The following is a 19,608-nucleotide window of genomic DNA, read 5'->3' as shown; positions in this document are numbered from 1 at the left end:
CCTCTACACATCCATGTGATGGAGCAGTGCAAAGCTCTGTGCAATTTATGCCTCACTGGAAAGAGGGGAAAGACCATCCATCAGATTTTGGTGGTAATGGCAACTCTAGAAGACACCGAATGAAGACCATAAATTTACTTCATGTAAATCAAGAGCAAATGACGGAGAGAGACCAAAGCTGGATTTGAATTGATTGTGCAAGAGTGAAAACCTCTGTATCCCATTAGCTGCTGGGTCTCCTGCCTCACTCTCTGGGCTCTGCTTGGAGATTTGAAACAGTGATATCCTGATGGAGTGCATAGAGTGTCTATCGTCACGAAGAACAGCCTAGCCCCCTAGGCCCCCTTCCCAGACTAGTCTTTTTAACGAAGAGAAATATATCTTGAGGTGGAGATACCACGATCTCTCTGTAGCAAATACTTTGGGTTTGTTCCTGGGGCCTCTCTAGCAGTTTGTTACAGAGGAGCCATGACAGAAGCAGCCCCTGTGGGGAACACTCGGTCCTGCTTGCGGGACTAACCTGCACACCTCTACATCGTCCGACCAGTCCCGGCCCRAGGCGGGAGCCGCGTGCGGGGCCCCGGCGGCGGCGACGCTGCCGGAGCTGCTCTCGGCAGCGCCGGCCCGCCAGGCCTCGCCGCGCCCGCGGCTCTGCCCTTGGCTTTGCCCACGTTTTCTGGAGGAAATCCTCGCTTCCTGAGACGATGCTGAAGACAGGGTTTCCTTGGGCCTCTGGAGCCTCCTCCTGCGGTGGTTCAGAGCAGGCTGCTCTGCGTCAGGCGCCTCTTGCTTCTTTTTGCCCGCCGCGCCCAGGGGGACAAGTTCAACCGCGGTGCTGCGCGAGGAGCCATCCTGGGTACTGCACGATCTATTCCTCCTCCTCCTCCGGGGCATTTTGACTTTGTCTCTTGCTCTCCTCCTAATCTGAGCCCACTGACTCTCATCCGAAGATGACGACGAATCAGGTGCAATCCACTTGGATCTTGCAGCCTCGGGATGCAATTTACAGTCCTTCCCCTTTCCTTGCTTTTCTGTATGCTCACCATTGCCTCCGGGCTCTTTCCTCCGCCTAAACCTTCGCTTTACTTGTTTCTTACCAGGTTCCCTATTAGAAGGGCTCAGCACAGAAACAGGGGTTGCATGTTCAAGCTCATCTTCTGACAAATCATGCAATGTGGTAGATCTGGACAGAGCAGTAAGCAAAAGAAAGGGATGGAAATGGTAAGGGTAGGTGGGAAGGGAAAAAGAGAGATCACACACAAAAAAAAGAAGGATGAAAATGAGAACGTAAAATTTAACAGAAAAACAAAACCAGAACCAAAATACAAATGAAAATAAAACTAAAATCTGGGTGAATTATGAATAGCGTTAAGCAGAAGCAAGAGCTACGTATTATCTAAAAAAGGCAACAAACAACTAACAGATATCCGACAGGTTACAGAGTTTTGCTCTCGGCACATACCTACAAATGTCCTGAGTGGAAGGGCAGACAGACAGTCGTGACTGACTCCTGGGAGCTGTTCCTGTTGTAGGACTGCTTGCCTGTTGGAATAAGTTAGACAGTTTGGAATCTTTGTCCAAGAAATACATTGCAGATATTTTACTGCTTTGCCACATGATTAGAAAATTAAAACAACTACTGTGGCTGTTCATAGCATGCTCTTGAAGACACGCAAGCCCGTAAAATACAGGAAGCCTAACCAAAAGCAAAACCTATTTGTGGAACCAAATATGACTTAACACAGCTTTCGTTTGCTCACGACTGCTTTTTATCTCGTTGTTTGAGGAAGCAGCTTTCGGCATTCGAAGTTGCATTTGGTTGTGATCTGCTGCAAGGGTCTGATGGGAAGGGATGTTTTTGTATTGGGCAAAACAAACTCTTTTCACAGCGAGGTGAAGTGCATTTACATTATGCTGAGTGATGATGAGCACAAAGCAAAGCTACCTGGAGCGGGCTGGCAGAACACTGAGAAAATTAAAGTAGGTTTTAAAAGGTTTTCAAGACAATCAGATCAGCTGGAAGAGCTCAAAAAATGAGAAATTGATGAGCCTGAGACGACCCTGCCTGGCTGCAGCTCCACAGAGCTGAACACATCCTCACTCAGGAGATGAGGGGAAAAAAAACCCACGTTCAGTGTGTGACATTTGCTCCTAAGGCAGTTGTTGTAAACCATAAACTCCGTTGCTCGATACTTCCACTAAAACACACGTGGATGCTGTTAGCAACAAACCATTTCTATCTGCCTCACGTGCTMCTGGCAGCAGAGCCCTGAGGAATCCAAATTCCAGCTCTCCAGGATCACTCTGGAGCTGTGTGTCACATCTGTGGGGTGAGGGCTCAATAAATACTGTCCTTAAGACTTTGACCTGCCTTTAGCTTGTGTCCTGGCATGCAACTCCGTGCTCACTGCTACACCAAATGGAGGCAAAATACTATAAGCTTAAGAGCTTCACAGCACACAGACCAAATGCAAGGGAAGAATTCATCATAATTCAAGGCAGTTTACAAGWTACTTGCAGTACAAAGATACAAAGCACAAATAATGCAAAGGTTGTCATCYCAACCTTTTGTACTAAAAAAATCAAATCAAGCTCTATGTAGAGTCCATAATTATTCCAGCTCACCTTTCACAGAGATTTTTGTGGTGTCAGCATGGAAATTAAGAATTAACAGCACAAGCAAAAACAGGCAAATGCAGCCACCACCTCCTGACACATTATTTTAATTCAAGGTTCCTCATTTATCTACTCTATTTCATGCCCAGATCCTCTGGCACCATTCGTCAATGCCAGGTGTATTCTTGTTTTTAATGGGAGATCAGCTGAGATTTGGAAAAGGTCCTTTTGCATCGGTATCTGTTGACTTTGGGAACTCGAGCACCACTTTCTCCCTCTCAGTTTGGTACATTGCAACACCAAAACTTTTTGTACTTGTAAACTTATATGTTTAGTACTAGTCTCAGCAAATGAAACTTGACACTACGGGAATCCAGCTAACCCAAGAAATGAAACTAAAAAAGCAATTGTGCATAACCCTTACGCTCAGCACCAGCCCCAGGTCGTGGGGCTGCATCTCCAGCCTCCAGCAGATGCAGGGCTGCTGAAGAAACCCTGTCCTAGAGCTGGACAAAGTCCATCAAATTCACCCCTCGTGCCTAGTTCCTCCCTTCCTTATTCATTTATTTCCCCCTGGGCCTTGCAGTTGCAGGACTGCACGGTTCTTCTGTGCGGGGCTGGGTGCCCCACGGGCCTGGCCTGATCTGCAGCGGTGCTCAGGTGCCTCCGTGAAGGCACGAAGTGAAGGTTGCAGCCTCTGCCCCATGGCATGAAGTGAAGGTTGCAGCCCCTGCCCCACCACTGCCTTTGAAGTAGGGCGCGCGGTCGCTCCGCGCAGACTCAAGGGACTTCCACTTTTTATGGCTTTAAGAACAGGAAGGGACCTGGACAAGTCTTGAGAGCGCTGGAATCGAGTCAAGATAAAAATAAATCATCGGAAAAGCTTTTAACACTTACTGCTTGGGGTTGGAGACAGAGCGAAATCTAATTATTTTCAGATAAAAAAACCATTACGCATTCAGTTGCTTGTGTCTTGTGTATCTCTCTCAGCTGTAAAGACGCCTGGAGTATTTCAGCCCTCTTCAGTCCAATTCACTTCCTAGTCCTCCTGCACCCACATAACGCTAATAGTATCCTGAGCTGCAATTACCTCAGGAGAAGGTTCATTGTCTGCTGAAACCACTCCCATTGTTTTATTTTTYGGTTTGTATAATCCATATTGGGGCACATTTCCTATCCAGGTAGACACAAAGCCAGTTAAATCCTCAAAATCCAAGCAAGAAATTCCCAGYAGCCCAAGTTCCATCCAGATGAGTCACATTCGCATCTCTGATGTCATTTCATGCAAAAAGTTTCTGCAACTTTTAAATTCTGTTAACTACTTTTAGATAGCTTTTAGTGGTGAGGTGAACAGATGGAGCGGGTTCTAGAAAGAAAGAAGTTAGTGCTTCTGATGCTCATTTTACGCTGCTGACACTCCTTCTCTACTGTTTACCTATGGATAGAAAGAAGAGACTTTTTGTGCCTGATGCAGGTTGAGCCCATTGAACATTGTATCCCGTGCAGCCCACGGGCTGCACGGGCACTCGAGGCTGCCTCCCCGGAGCTGCTTACACACACTTCTTACTGTGCATGAAACGTGGTGTCACCTCTGCAGCTTAACCCGGAGCAGAGGGATYGCCAAGAGCCAGCGCGACGCCGGGAGCGCGTGCCACTCCAACACAGGCACYCCCAGCGCCAGCCAAGACAGCTCCCGAACGGCTAAACTCCCGCCTAACTCGGGGAGAGAGGCACGGAGAAGCACGGAGGCCACCAAGGCTTTTCATCATCTGCATTGCTTGCTTGAGAAACAAAACACCAAACCCTGTCATTTGCGGCAAATTTGTTTTATAGGCAYCTCTGGCAAACCCAAAGCATCATGACTGGCCTATATTCTGCTCGTAGCTTATCAACCCAGATAACAAGCTCTTGTGGGACCGTGCATACAAGAGATGCCAGCAGCAGTCTCAAGCACAGAGATCTTGTTGCTGTAACACCCTGCTTAACTCACTGGGTGTTTGAGGTCCTGCACTTCTTGAATGGGGGAAACCATTTTGATTCTGGGGACCCCAGTTCCACTTGGCATGCTGAGTAATGACTTATTTAAAAAAATATTCTTCCCTGAATGGGAATCTGTTTCAAACATCTGGAGCGCACGACTCGCTGAAATCAGAAAACCAAACAAGAGCTGCACTAATTTTCTCACAGCAAATTATATCAGTAGCATAATTAAACATGGTAATTCCAAATAAAGTTGCCTGACAATCCGTTTATGAGCCAGGCAGCTCATTTTGCCGTGACATCGACACGAGGAAGATGCTTGAGGGCTAATGCCAGCTCCAGCTGATTAAGTCTGGCATTTCAAAAGCAACGTTAGTCTGGATTCCCTAGTTGCCACCCTCTGCTGTCTTGGCCRCTTTAAATGAGCCGTCTCATCAAGGATACGCAATTCAATTAGCAGCCATGTCWGGGTATGTTTTTCCTAATTACTTTCGGTATGTTCCGTGGGAGGGAGAGCGTGCTTCCCAGGCAGGGTCCTGCTGAGCACAGAGGTGTCAGGACAGCCCAGAAGATCCCTGGGCTGCCAAGGGGCCACTGCTACCGCGCGCCCGTGTCGCCGTGCAGGCTGCGCCAAGGACAGMAGCCGGGGCTGAAGGGAGCAAAACTCGCAAAGAAAATAACCATTTCCTATCTACATTTAATTCTCACTTTAATTTGAGGTTGACATTTTGACAGGATTTTCTAGGTGACAACAAAAACCATGAATCATCTCTGCCCAGCTATTGCCTAACACCCCATGCGCCAGCGACTCCACCAGGATGAGTCAATCTGTCTTCTTTTTAAGAGAAAAGAAGGACTTTATCCAAGACAAACGCTCATTAAAAGCCTGTTTCCCACATGCCAACGGCTCACATCTGAAYGGAGCTTACAGGTTTAAAGCAACAAGGCAGATGTAAGGCAAGCGAACGGCCTCACGGAGAGCAGCTGAGCCCTGCAGTGCCCGTGTCCGGAAAGCCGCTCCGCAGGGCCCAGCGCTCGGAGCGACACGGAAGCCCRGGAGGGAGGCCAGGCAGTCCGAGGAATCCTTCGGATCTGCTTTGGTGAAGCTTTTTGCTTCAGAGCTGTGGGACAGCCCAGACGCCTCCCGATCCCACCAGCCGCTGCYGCTCCGGAGCCCATTAAAATAGCGGCAGGGCCAGGAGCAGCTAGGACGAGATCAGAGCAGTCTGCACATGATTGATCTCGAGGCGGCACCAAGCTAAGCAGGAGACCTGCTCTCAATATCCTCTTCTAAACCTCCTGGCTGSTCAGAATCACAAGATTTATGGAAAGCATCAGCCTTAATTACACTTTTATTCAGATAAAGAATAAATTATATGGGCAACCAGAAGGTATTATCTTTCTGAACAAAGAAACTAGGCATTTACATCTAAGAAAAGAAAACAATATTTTTTCTACCACCATGTTTAGTTCTAGCTTTTGCCTTTCTCTATTTTATGCTTTGATGAACAAAATATTTTTCTACCTACTTGTTTACTTTGTACTGTTGGGGTTTTTTTTGTTGTTGTTTTGCAGCAATAGAACCATAATGAGAGTTAAGTGCTAGGTTAGTCTTCACCTTTGATATTAATGATTCTGTTTATGAGCAAGAGGCATCATTCAGATGACTAAGACAACATTTACACTGAAATTTTAATGCTGGCTTTGTATACGTGATATTATTCACTGTAACAGTGCTGTTGAAGACTKGCATTTTACACTTTACAAGACTAACATCTTGTTTGTTCTTGTCTTTTAGTCTTCTTTGAAAGCTCTACGTTTCGGTTCTGATGAGATACAGCATTATATTTAGATTTTTTTAAGCAAAGCCCATTACAGCCAATGAGGAGTCACGCTCTGAAAGAAAGGAACTTGGAAAAAGAACAGCAGAGCCATCTGGAAGAGAATCACAATCCATCCATGGTGGTTAGTGTGAGACTGGCAACAGGTGGTACAGGTAATACATGGAGAGCACGCGGCTGCACAAGCCCCTGTACCAGGAGCAAGGGGGGCAAACAATTTTCCTTGCTTTTTAGGACTCAGCCATGCAACAGCTAACAGGGACATATGCAGCATATACACAGCAACCCTATACCAGGTTATCAAACTTCTTTTTTTCATGCTTCTTCCCCTATAAAACACATAATAGGTACTCATTATAATTCAGGTACAAAGTCCTATGCCTTCTGCATTGGTGTCACTGCCAGAGATGGGGCTTACCCCTTAAAAATACAGAGCATGCAACAACAAAAGCGGTTCATGTTGTGCAAATCACCCCAAMTGTGATACTGTACTCGTCACACATTCACCTCACACTGCCAGATAAAAATTMAAGAATATGAAAACCCATGTGAAAATATATTCCATTTTAATGGAAGAGATGAAATAAGATTTTATACTTTAATTCATATTGATGAAATAATAGGTACATCATTCAAATAATATGAATTCTGCATCATAATCACAAAAACTTAATGTTTTACCAGAAACCTACTAGATGCCTAACTGCATCATTGGTCATTTCAAATATTCCTTCAAAACAGTAGCTAATTCAAAATCTCAAATTGAGTACTTCAACAATCAGTAAATTTGGCATAAGTATTTTATCTAAATCTTTAGCAAGTACTTGTTGGACATGCTGGTGCCTTTTGGTTTTAATGTATAGCTTATTGAGAGGAGTCTGACCTCAGAGAAGAAAACAACAAAGAAATAGACTCAGCTGGGGGAAAAAATATACACCAAAATTCACTATTCCTTCATATTCTAAATTAAACTTGTGAATATAATACTGAGTGCTTCAAAACGATCAACTCGCTTCTTCCTGATGTAATTCAGCTGAATTTTATTAGATAGATGCTCTGCAGACACATAAATAAGAAGTGCTCTAACACCAGCTCCAGGCTGCTGAGAAGCAATTGAGCCAATAAAAAAAAAAAGAAAAAAAAATCAAGTAATTTGCTTCAAGCTTGAATTCTCTTCCCTAGAAAATAAGCCCAAACTTCCCTTCAGAGAATTTCAAATCTCACTRCCGGGAGAGCCTCCTTCTCCAAGTTGCTCTTGAATCATAATTAACGCACAGAAAGATAATTATAACGCACTAGGAATGTTTCCTCCAGAAAGCTTTAGCATAACCAGGCAGGCTCAGGAACCCACATAAGCAAAGCCCCCCTGGGCTCTGTTTCAAACACAACATTTGTTCCACTGCTAACCACAGTGGAAAGAAATGAATCCACCGGATCCTTATCGGACCAGCCCTCTCCTTAAATTATTCATATTATTTAGGAAGACATTGAACATTTACTGAGAAATGACACAGTGCAGGGAAATAACCAGGGGCAAATAGCCAACCAGCAAAGCCTTGCATATATTTTAAATAAGACTCGATTCAAAACAAACAAAACGCTGTGCCATGACATGAAATGCAGATCAATCCTAAACATCCCAAATGTGGCCCTTTATTGCCAGCTCCAGCAGGGCAGGGGACAGGAGGGCCTGGCTAGTGWCTGCATGGGGCCCTGGTGCCTTGTGCTCGTTTGCCTTCCTGCTCATGTATCCTCAACACAGAACATATCCAGTGGGTGAAAACAACTTGAAAATATTCCAGTTTGCCTAATTTTATAATCACACATGAAGAGCTGTACTTTGGCAGCCAGTGCATTTGCATCCATGTGTTACAGAGGACTTTGCACATAATTATTTATTGAGGTCACACCTAAGTATTGCAACTTTTCCCATTTATCTAAAGTAGTTCATTCTTGAAGCAAATTTCTGCATTGTCCTTGAATATCAAAAGCAAATTGCAAAATTTAAGCTTTGATTTATTTTTCCACTCTAGGAAACATTAGATTTTAGAAACTGTTAATTGAAGATGCATATAGCAATTACTAGTTAGTATATAATAGTCAGTACCTAAGTATTCCACATACCTTTGAAATGTTACTTGATCTACTTGTGGAGCGCCCTGGGGATTTGTCATTCTGGAAAAGAAAAACAGACATTAAAAATAATGTAATTCAGCTTCTAAGACAAATGTGTACTATTTCTGTAGTTGTGAGCACACTCGCTTCTTTTTCTATAKCCTCTTTTGTTTCTCAGGGACATATATTAATACTTTTCGACATGCATGCTAATAAAATCCTTTCAACTTTATAATGTCCCACATCCCCTTATTTCAATCTGCAAAATAGTACAGAAGCTGTCAGATAAAACAGGCTAAAGATCCCACTCGATTAGCATTCTAGACCAGATGCCTAGTCTGGAATTAAAATTTCTTCTCTAATTTCTGGCTCAGAACAGTTTTGCAAAAGCAAAACAATTTAGGTAATTTGTCAACAAGCATTTAGGAATAAACATTTTGCCATTTTTATATGAAAACAACCGCTTTGATCTCAACCCTGGTAAACACAACCCAATGAAAAGTAGACCCAGTGTCATATTAACTTCTTACTCTGTAGGGGAAGTTTCAGAGCTGCTTGTGGCTTCATTTGCCCATTGAATCCCCCTCTCTGGACTGCAGGGCACTGATGCTTTGGTTCTGCCCCTCAGCCCCTGCATCATTTGCCCTGCTAATGTGACCATGTGGCCCTACCTCTCCTGCACTAAGCAGCACAACTTACTGCAACCCTTGGAAAAGCAGGAGCTCCCAACACTCTGATTGTCCATTTCTATTTTATTCTACCATGCTGGTGAATTTACAGGACTTAGGCATTCGTGTGCGAGAACCTCTTCTTTTCCAGCAAGGATTTTCAAAAAAAGGTCCTCATTTATTTATACAGTACTCATTTAYTGTATCTCGTCCTTCAGGTTGCTTTGAAAGGGAATTGAACCAGATGATTCCTACTAAAGTATTCTATGATTCACCTATTAATTCCATGATGTATTAACCAAGGTAGCTTAAGCTAATATGGTTCATAAATTAATATATGATTATATTTTCTATTCAACATTAAATCTACACACTCCCGAACGTCTTCATTTGGATCCATGGAATACACACCCTGCATATACTCTGAGTCTCTGTTCAGCAGAGCTCTGTGCCGGCCTCAGRGTAATAGAAGTTACGGACCCATGAAATTACTTCTGCCTTCACATTAGAAACTATGAATGGGGACCAGAGTTAAGACACTGGCAKCCAGAAGTATGCAACCTTTATGCTCTATCACTTGGACGAAAGAAATATTTTCTGACAGCAGAGTGGATGCGGGAACTCTTACTCTCCATCTCTTAATAACTTGTCATTAAAGATTCATTTTCAAAGCATGTCTCTCTACTACCCTGCGTATGCATCTTATGTTACCTGTTCTTCACCAAGGCACACACCTGCCTTGCTTCATTGCCACAAAGTTTTGATCCAACCAACAAAAATTTCCCAGCATCTGCAGCCTCAAAAACGGTGGCTCTACAGCCAAGAGGAGAAAAGAAAATAGATCATAATTTCCGAGGGCAGATATTTCAAGGTGATCCTGATTCATCCACAAAGATGAGACACTTGAAAAAATACACTACACATGCATATGGAACTGGAAGATAGAGTTCTTCATTCAAATTCACATTGAACTCAGACCACTGTTCACAGAAGGGGTAGAGCAGCAAAATTAGGAAAAAAAATTGTCTTGAAATATATCGTTTTTAAAGAAGGCCCGCGTACTTCTGTTTTAATACTCACACCATTATTTTTTTCCCCTTTTTTTTTTTTTTTTACTGTTAGTGAACAGGAAATTACCTTATTGAAAAATATTTTCTCCATGATTTTGCTAAGKCTCTATTAAAAAATAAATGCTAGGTCTTGAACATTTAATATTGGTTTATACTTAAAAGGCTACATCTAAAGAACTGAAGGTTCAAAACTCCGATTCATTTTGTTGTTTTTTTTCCTGGTATATCAGGCACATATACTTAYCTTGAAATAATCTTCAGATTATTTCAAACTAGGGTTCATTTTTAAAAACTACCCCTTCCCAGCAGGAATGTGTTAATGCTAGAAACTAAAAGTGCTGCTTTTGCGGGTGAGGGCAGTTTTGGTAGTTTGCTTGCGTGCTTGTTTAAGCTGGTAGGTCTTTTCTGACCTTATGCTCCTTTTGGACATGCACTTCTTGTATGTCCTAGTCCCACCATACCCTACTGAAACAACCACCCTGACTGTAATGGGAAGTTAAAAGACTTGAAGAATTACAACTTTGTTGTTGTTGTTGTTGCTGTTAGTAAAATTCCTCCAAAGAACTCATTTTGGTTTCAGAGAGGCCTCCTTCGCCTCATTGGTGGTTTGCTTGGTCCTAAATATACTTTTGTTACCAAAATCGAGGCAGGCACCCAATATTCATTATTTCAATGGCTTGACACGAAAGCAGAATAACTAGCTAACTAAAATGAGGCACCGGGCGAGGCGGAGCTGAGCTGCTGAAGGCCGGTGCCAGTGCAGGTGCTCCACGAGCTCAGCGTCACGCTGCGCTGTCCCGTGGTCCCGAGGGAGCTGCTGCTGCCGTCACAGCCAGGCCARGGCAGCAACGTGCCCCGCGCTGCAGCCACTCTCACACTGCCCAACAACTGCTCCCCCTTCCTCATATYGCATTAAAACAAATATAAGAATTTATGTCTTTATTTATCATGTGACTACTTGGAAAACAAATGATTTAAGGTGGAGTGTATGAGGCTCCATTAGAAAATAACAATTCCCGTCCACCTGCTCGTTTCTGACAGCTACCTGATTTATTGCATATCATCGGGAACACTTTCTACCATGAGAGTAAATTAAACAACTGGCATTTAAATTTAAAGCAGAGCAAAAAGGCGATAATCCGATTCAAGGTCATCTTTCAGTAGAGGCAGCACGAAATCTAGTATGATGTCTGAGGGCTTTGCTTAATGAATAAAACAGGAAAGACATAGAAAGTGTTATTAAAAATCGCAGTACGTCTATGAACGAGGACTCAGGAGATTAGAAAAAATCTAGGAAAAAAGCAATGAAAAATAAAGAAATAAAAATAAAGAGCAGGCAAAGGTAACGGCAGAGGTACTAGCGATAACACTATAAATATGTCCCTAGGGCACTTTGGACTTGGCCACTGTGTCCCCCAAGAGAGCAGGGCTGGGGAGGGGGATCTCGTGCTGGTGCCAGAGCATTAACAGTGGTCAGCAGCTCCTGAAAAGCTTCCATGTGGGGAACCTGAGTCCAGGAAGGAACTCGCAGCACATTTCGGCCCTGAAATAATGTTGGGAAAGCAGCTCATCCTGCATTGCCAGTTATCTTTTATTATTTGTGGAATTATTTTCTGGGTGGTTACATATTTTAACTGTTTTTTTTTTCTACTTTTAAATATTCAACAACTATACAACAGTTGTTATAAATGAATCACACAAATTAACACTATGTATATTTACGTCCCGATTTTTCCTTTTTTTTTTTCCTTTTTGTAAGATGAATTTTCCTTTTCAGATGAATTTTAAAACATCCACTCACTAAGAATTCCAAGGCCATGCCAAACCACCTACAAGATCAGCCGCAAAAAGCTTTGGAAGCAGCTTAATCTCAACGGCCTGACGGTCAGTGCTATAAAGCAGAGCCGTGGAAAACCCTCTGCTTATCCCAAATAAAGCTCCTAGRGAGGCTGGAGCATTTCAAACACACCACTCTGTCATGTGGAAAGAGACTATCTACTGCAGTGCAACACACGGGAATTGGTCTCAGCGTCCTAAAGGATGAGTATTTCCCATACCCATATGGAGGCAGAGTSCTGGTTATGCTGCAGTCACCAAGGAAGCTCCCTACACACACGTCCAGAGGTGCTTCTCTTGCCTGGGACTCATTTTGTCACTGGAATATCCTCTGTGACCGGACTGGTGGCAGGTAAGGTGGTATCAAACCCCCCTTGGTTCTTTGACCACAATAATGTTTACAGATGCACATTTTAGAGAGTAATTTTCTTCTTCAGCATTTTACCTTTATGTAAACCACCTTATGTATTGTCACCCGTAATGCCACCAACATGCCTGTCACAGACATAATATCTCATTACTTAATGCTGCTTCTTGTACTGATACCTCCAGTGGGGTAGGTGCCTTTGCAGCTGCATTTTACACCATCTTATTCTACATCAGCCTCTGGAGGARCACGAGCTGCTAATACGTGTGACAGAGATCCCAGAACCTGGTCCAGGGTCCTTTTGACTGGAAAATGCTAACTACGGTTGGACGAGGCTCCGAGCAGTTTTCATCACAGACCAGCAGGAGTCAAGGCCATGCGTGCTGCTACAGCGTAAAGCTTTCACAGTCCTACTTCTACATCCAGCTATACAGATAATTTCCATGATGCAACGTTCCGCTGCTCTCTTGGTGCTGCAGAGGTGCACGAGGACAAGCTGCTATAAAAACAGAATTATACCATTATATTTTTAAAAAATCAAGCACTGCATGAGCCCTGARACATGGCACGTGGACACAGAGCGGTCAGAAACATGTACTGAACACTCCAGAGTGAATGGAAGGGGAAASACCTTTCTACTTCATGCAGGGACAACTCCTTCAAGAAAGCTAAGTTAAATATGACTTTATTGSACTACTCCTAGCTAGAAGCAAAAAATCCTATAAATCCTTGAAAAAATTATCAATARAAGTAATACACAGTGAGAACTATGTTCAGCTCAATGAACAGATATTACATACCATGTAACTGCCTTCGATTCAGAGAAAAGCAGCCAGTCGCAAGCTGTTCTTGGGAAACGGCTCCTGGCAGTGCCTCGTACTGATGAAAGTGAGGTTAAAGGAACCAAGATAAGAACACAAAAAGCCAGGATTGCCAAAAATCAATGAAAAAAAAAAAAAAAAAAAGCAATCGGCCTCGTATGACCCATTTTTGTTTTCCAAATGCCGCTCTCCATCAGGACCTACTAGCCTAACCAGGCTCTACGGCAGCATAACCTAAGAAAACATTTTAGTTGAAGCTCTGTGATGATAGTGTTTGTTCCGCACTAAGCAAAATGTTAGCTATATTCTGAGCTCCAGAAGGCACAGATAAATATTCGAGCCCAATATCAACCGYACAATTTTCTAAAAAGGTTTATCTAGGCTCTCTATCTTTTTTAAGGCTGAAGTAAAAAAAGCCTTGTTATGTTTTAACAGCTTGAATGGCATTTGCTATAAACAGTATTGTTTACCATTTCATTTTCTTCTATAGTAATACAGTAATGAAATAAGCCTCGAGTTCATCAAGTCCAATTTCCTTTCGCAATCTTTCCATAACAGTATGTTTAGAAAAGAATCAAACCCTAGCTAAAGATCTGGACCCTGCTCCAAGTATTTCCTCTACAAAATTACTCCAAAATTCCACCGCTCCTTTGGTGAGAATCCTTGGATCCCCACTAATCCTGGCTAGCCGACACAAGTTAGTTCAACCAAGTCTGTCTTTGGAACTAGTCTTTTCTGCCTCCACATCCTTCAGGTTTAATAACCGAGTACAGCAATCACTCAAGGAAAGAAGTCCAAGAGAGTTGCCCACAAAATCCAAGGCACCCTAATGGAGCAGCGTGGACCACAGAGCAGCACAGGCTCCACAAACGGTCCCAAGCAAAGTCTCCCTGTCCTGTCATGAGCAACAGGACGATGAGGAAGATGACGGACTGAAGCAAAGGGCTCCCCGGGATGGTGGCGGAGAGCTGGGCCTGCGCACGCCAGGCTCCTTCCAGCTAATTTTAAACACGTCACTGTCACCTTGTCCCCTTTCATCAGTCACCTGTCACGCCAGCGCSGCAACTCTCCCCTGCCTTCCAGATGCGGCTGGACCTGCTCCTTCTCACCTTCTTTGATAAACGCTTTTCTAGGCAATGAAACGTTAACAAGTTACTGTGATTCATTAGCAAAGAAAATTAATAATTAAAAAAAAAAAATCTTCATTGACAACTCTTTCTGTGCTGTTTAAACCCAAAGCCTTGTATTTGTACTTGAGCTGCCTTAGGTGACCTGGGTTTAGACTTCAAATGCAGCCTACTTGTTCATTTTAGCTGCCTTGCTTCATCCCTGTGTTGTTCCTGCACAGTATCAGCATCCTTGTGGATAAACAAGTACTGAAAGGCTTTCTATCTCTAGAGTAGAGATTCTTTTTCTCTTTTTATCTTTTCTTCCTTATATTTTTAGATAACTAAAGAACCTTTTGCTGTTTGTTTCAGGTCTGTCTGTACAACCCCAAGACCTTCGTGCATTTTTCACCCCACTTCCCAACTCACTAATGCACYCCCCCACCAAGGGCAGCTTGCTTTCAAATTCACTCCTCCCAAATCTCGTGCTTCTTCTCTTGCAGAGCAAACACACACGCATTCAGGCCTCACATTTACATCTCCAGCCCATCTGGACAGGTCTCTCCCCGACCCAGGGCACCATTTCATGGGGCTTTTTTCTCATTTTCCGAAGACACATGAAATTTCCACGCACCCTCTCTCAGCCCTGGGTTTCACCTGCTGAATTCATTAGCTGGATGACAGCTTGTCAGGATTGTTTTTCTAACTAAAGTGATTTCATTTGTCCTTTCGCTCACTTTAACCTTAAGGAAAAAAACCCCAAGTGCTCAATTCAAGGTTACTCTCTAGAAGCAGTTGTTCAAAATCATTCTCCGTATGCAAAAAGCCCTGTCTAAAATAGTCTCTCTCCTTGTTAGCTCCGTTAAGTGCTTGGGGAAGGAATTCATCAAGCATCACAGTGCATAAGAAAGGCTCTGTAATTAGCTGCCTCTGCACTTCAGTTCGTACCTTGTAAAACAAAGGCTGCCAAAATAACAGTTCCCAGTAGTACTTTTCTCTCTACTGACACACGATTCCTGTCTTTATCCAAGCTGACCACAGAGTTAAAAATTACACGCTGCAAAGATGGCTCGTGGCTGAGTGAAACCTGCCATCACCTTCTTATTCAAAAGCAAGTGGAAAAACACAGAGGAAGACTCTAATTTGAAAGCCACCAGGTTGGTAATATACATTTGAGTGGCACACACTGATAGGATTAAGATGGATGAAATACTCCATGCAAATGGCATTAAGTTAAAAATGCACAGCGGGATAATATGAATTAAATCTGAGGAAAGGATTACAAAAATTTTAAAAAGTAAACAGGAAAAGGCAGATACAAAAGGAAAGCAGGGGAGGGAAAGATAAATAGAGAAAAATATCACTGCTTCTCACCACCGTGTCAAAACAGAGAAGCACATAGAAAGTAAAATTAGTGCTATAGGCATCCATGCATCTAAAAGAGCTAGCTCCTTAAGTCAAGAGTAATTTACAGGGAGAGACAGTAATTGCATCAGTTCATTAGGGTTTATTTTCAGGCACAGAAACTGTCCATTAAATAACAGGCTCCGGCTTCTGTGACACGCAGTGGCTACAGAAGATTTCCTTGTCACATCTAGAAACTAATCTTGGCCAAAAAACGTTCCCGTGTCCCGTGTCCCAGCGTTATTCACCATCAAAATTCCAGAAAAAAAAAAAAAAACATATAGGGTTTTTATTATCATACAGATCTCTGTCTGACTCCAGGCTGCTTTATTTCCTGCTAGCAGCTCCCTGCATTAATCAGAGCACTTTAGTTCTAACAGGTAGCAATATAATTTGCAATAGATTTCCCCCAGCCAAAACCACCTTCTGCTGCCTGGCTGCTAATGCCTGAATTACCTGGCAATTAGAGAGGACCTGCCTGATTGCGATGGCCCTTGATCTGCATTCACTCCTTGCTGGAGACCTGCTAAGGGGCATTTTGTGTTCAGCTTTCCTTCAGGATAAAGATACCTCCTATCTGAAAACTGAAAATGCTGTTTTTATACCTTCTTTTTTTTTCTTTTTCTTTGCATTACTTAGCTATGGAAAATCAATAGAAGCACYTCGTGGCCCACCAAGAAGCCTGCCTTATATAATATATACCAAATGGTCTGCAAGTCCTACTCTGTCAGTCTGTTTTCCTAACATAGCACAGTCAGTTTGGCTTTATTACTTTTATCTAAGTGTGACACTTACATGGCATTGTATTCCTAGTTTCAAACGTGGTGCTGTGAAACAAGCCAGCTACTTTAATTATCACTTACTTTCACACAGCGTCACCCTTCTTAAATGCGATTCACATTTGAAGCAAGAAATTGAAACAGACTCTCTTAAATAGGACATCAGATTATCATTTTGCTTCGATGCTGAATGAAAAAGCAACACAACAAACTTCACTGCAGCCTACTTAAAYGGTACTATCATTTGTAGATAGCGTTGCCATACATTACATTAACATAGAGATAAGCAGATTCACTTTGGAGAAATTCAGAAAAACACTTATTTTAGTATAAAATAGTATTGACTCKAATTAAAATTGTGCTAATTATTCAGATTTAGTTGAAATTGCTAAAACCTGGGCTTACAAAGAATTCTTAGGGACCCAGGAGTCCATCTCCAGTCACGGTCAGCAATATTGCAGACTGAACCTGCGGTAACTCTGCAGATTCCTCACGCACATCGGCACATCAGCACCCTGTGCATAAAGAGCCCAGGGCTCAGGACACTCATTTAGGATGAGAAACAGGGGGGGATCACCTCCTTCTGCAGCCTGAAGGGATTTAGGCCCCACGTTCTCAAACTGCAGCTGTGGGCATCCAAAGTGCATGAGAAATATTCTCTGAATTTGCTCTGTGTGTGCTGGTGCCAGATGGGAACAGCTTCCAAAACCATTCTCGACATAAATTAATCTATTTAGTAGAGAACAAAGGCAAAAAAAATATAACTCTGTAGCTTAAAACGAGCTTTCGAAGAATACATTATTTTTATCACCTAGTACTGCTTTCTTTGAAGCACCTTTAGGAACACTGAATTGCTGAAAGTGGAGCAGCAACTAAGTGAAACAGTAAGACCCTCTCTGCCAGAACAGCACCTTCTGCCCAATAAATCCATATTTGCCACCCTGATCTCTAAAGATCTATTTATTCTATCATGCCCTGGTACAGCTTTAGTAACCTAGCCACAATATTTCCTTCACAAAGCTCTCAGGATGTCATCAAACTGCTTTTCCCCAAATTTCCATTTTTCATCACGATACTGAACTTAAATCACTGATAATGCAATTACCAAATACTCCTTAATTTCCTCCTCAGTTTTACGGGAAAAGTCCTTCTCTCCTCCCTCAGGATGCTTTCCTGATTGTCTGGTCTCTTTTATAGCCCTCCTTTGTATGGACCCTTTTGGTGGTCAGAGTACAAATGTGAACAGTTGATAGGAATTCATAGGGGTAACTGTGGACCATGTCTTCCAATTTTTAATTTGCATTATGACAGGCACTCGCTTTCTCTCTATTAAGTATCGATACACCCAAAATCTTCAACAGAGAGGCCAAATTAACTTTTTTTTCAGCAGCTACAATTTAGAGGGTGCTTTGTTGTCTGCCAATTATTGTGACCTGCTGGATTCCAGTCAATTATTATCAGAGATGAATTAGTGGCCAAGTACTTGTCTAACAGCCAAATACTTATCAAAGGACAGAAGATTAATTAAATACACAAAGTCAGAGTGCCTCAATTACAACAGAGCTATAAAACATCACTTAATTATATTATGTGCTGCATGGTGACATATCGCCGTTTTTCATACCATTTATCTGATTACAAGTTTTATGGCCCCCTTGTTCCTCCCATTCAGGCTTCAAGCAGGAAAATGCAATGAAACAGCATCCTTCCAGACCCTCTAAAGGATATCCAGATATGGACATCTTCTAAAGGTGCCACCTTCCATTTTTACCTCAGGTCAGGCAGCAGAATCAAAACAGCCAAAAGGGAAGTTAAAATGAATTTCAGAGAGAAAGTATTTTGATATATGGACTACATATATTACAAAAAAGGACACAGGACAGGCTAGCTGGGCTGTGGAAGTAACCCTGAGCTGGGAGCACAATCTGGTTGTACCTACACTAGCCACAGACAACGAAGGCCAAGTGGTGAAGCACAGATGGGGGGTTTGTGAGAACATGCTGCCAATATCTGCGTAAAACACAAACACGTTCACCTGTTTCCTGAGGTCTCTGGACTTAGACTTGTAGAAACTGGAACAGTGCTTTTCTCTGTCCCAGTGTAAACACAATGAACAAACACTGGAGCCAAGCAGACCGACGTTAATGATTATTGCAGCTTACAGCCTTTCCTTGTGTTATACTGTCTTTCCAGCAGCCTCCAGCAAAAGCAGTAGAAGAGCACTTCCATTCATGGATGCTCCTCACTTCTAACTAATATTTTACTAATTTTTCAATTAAAAAAACCCAAAACACTAGAAGCAGAGCTGGACAAGTAGCAACACACTTTAATGACCCTCCCTGGTTTGCAGTATGCCATTCGGTTCTCCTGTGTCTCGAGGATGTCCAKGGGCATAACTGAAGTGTTATGGAGGAACTGACTTGGAAGGCTTGGAAGGAAAGTAGTACCACTCGCAGGAAATACTTACATGGGATAAAAGTGGGATCAAAACAACTTTTGTTAAACCCAGGTGATTGCTATTGTCAAGTGAGTGCAGCTGAAAAATCAGAAAAATGTAATTCTCTACCAACAGGCCCAACCACCACAACATATGGAGAACATACTTTGATCTGATGATCATCATCTTGACTAATGAGTGGATCAACCATCAAGTTAGTACAAATCTTCCTACTATTAAGCTTTCAGTTTATGATATCACAGATGCCTATGACAGAAATGATTCATTTTATTTACAGGTAAGCTTTCATCTATTTGTGTCTCTAAAGTTACTGCGAGTCTTCTCACACAGATAGSTCATTTCAGAAGCTAACAGTAGGGCTCTTTTAATGCGTGAACTCAGAAGCTTACCATGTACTTCTCTCTTTTGAAGGGCTGCTGGGTAGAACGTCTGGATCTTTACTTTCAGTTATATCAGGAATATTTCAAGGTAGCACAGGATCTAGTCCACATTTTTTTCTTTCATCTTCTCCTGAACTATTCAGTATCTTCAGTAGMGGAAGGGCATT

The 19,608-nt window shown here is 42.7% G+C and overlaps 1 protein-coding gene across 1 annotated transcript in view; it reads right to left on the bottom strand.

The window, feature by feature from the left end:
- MARCH1 (membrane associated ring-CH-type finger 1) overlaps positions 1-19,608 on the bottom strand; it is a 62,288-nt gene that overhangs the window by 20,632 nt on the left and 22,048 nt on the right. Inside the window, exons 2-3 of the mRNA XM_026041621.1 lie at positions 8,562-8,612; positions 1,463-1,542 (exon numbers count right to left, since the gene is read on the bottom strand). Coding sequence (XP_025897406.1) covers positions 1,463-1,542; positions 8,562-8,612 — 131 coding nt within the window. The remainder of the gene's footprint in view (positions 1-1,462; positions 1,543-8,561; positions 8,613-19,608) is intronic.

The sequence above is a fragment of the Nothoprocta perdicaria genome, unplaced genomic scaffold, assembly GCF_003342845.1.
Source record: "Nothoprocta perdicaria isolate Ctin4 unplaced genomic scaffold, notPer1 scaffold_29, whole genome shotgun sequence".
NCBI classification, from domain to species: domain Eukaryota; kingdom Metazoa; phylum Chordata; class Aves; order Tinamiformes; family Tinamidae; genus Nothoprocta; species Nothoprocta perdicaria.
This window is presented reverse-complemented; position numbering and strand designations above follow the sequence as displayed.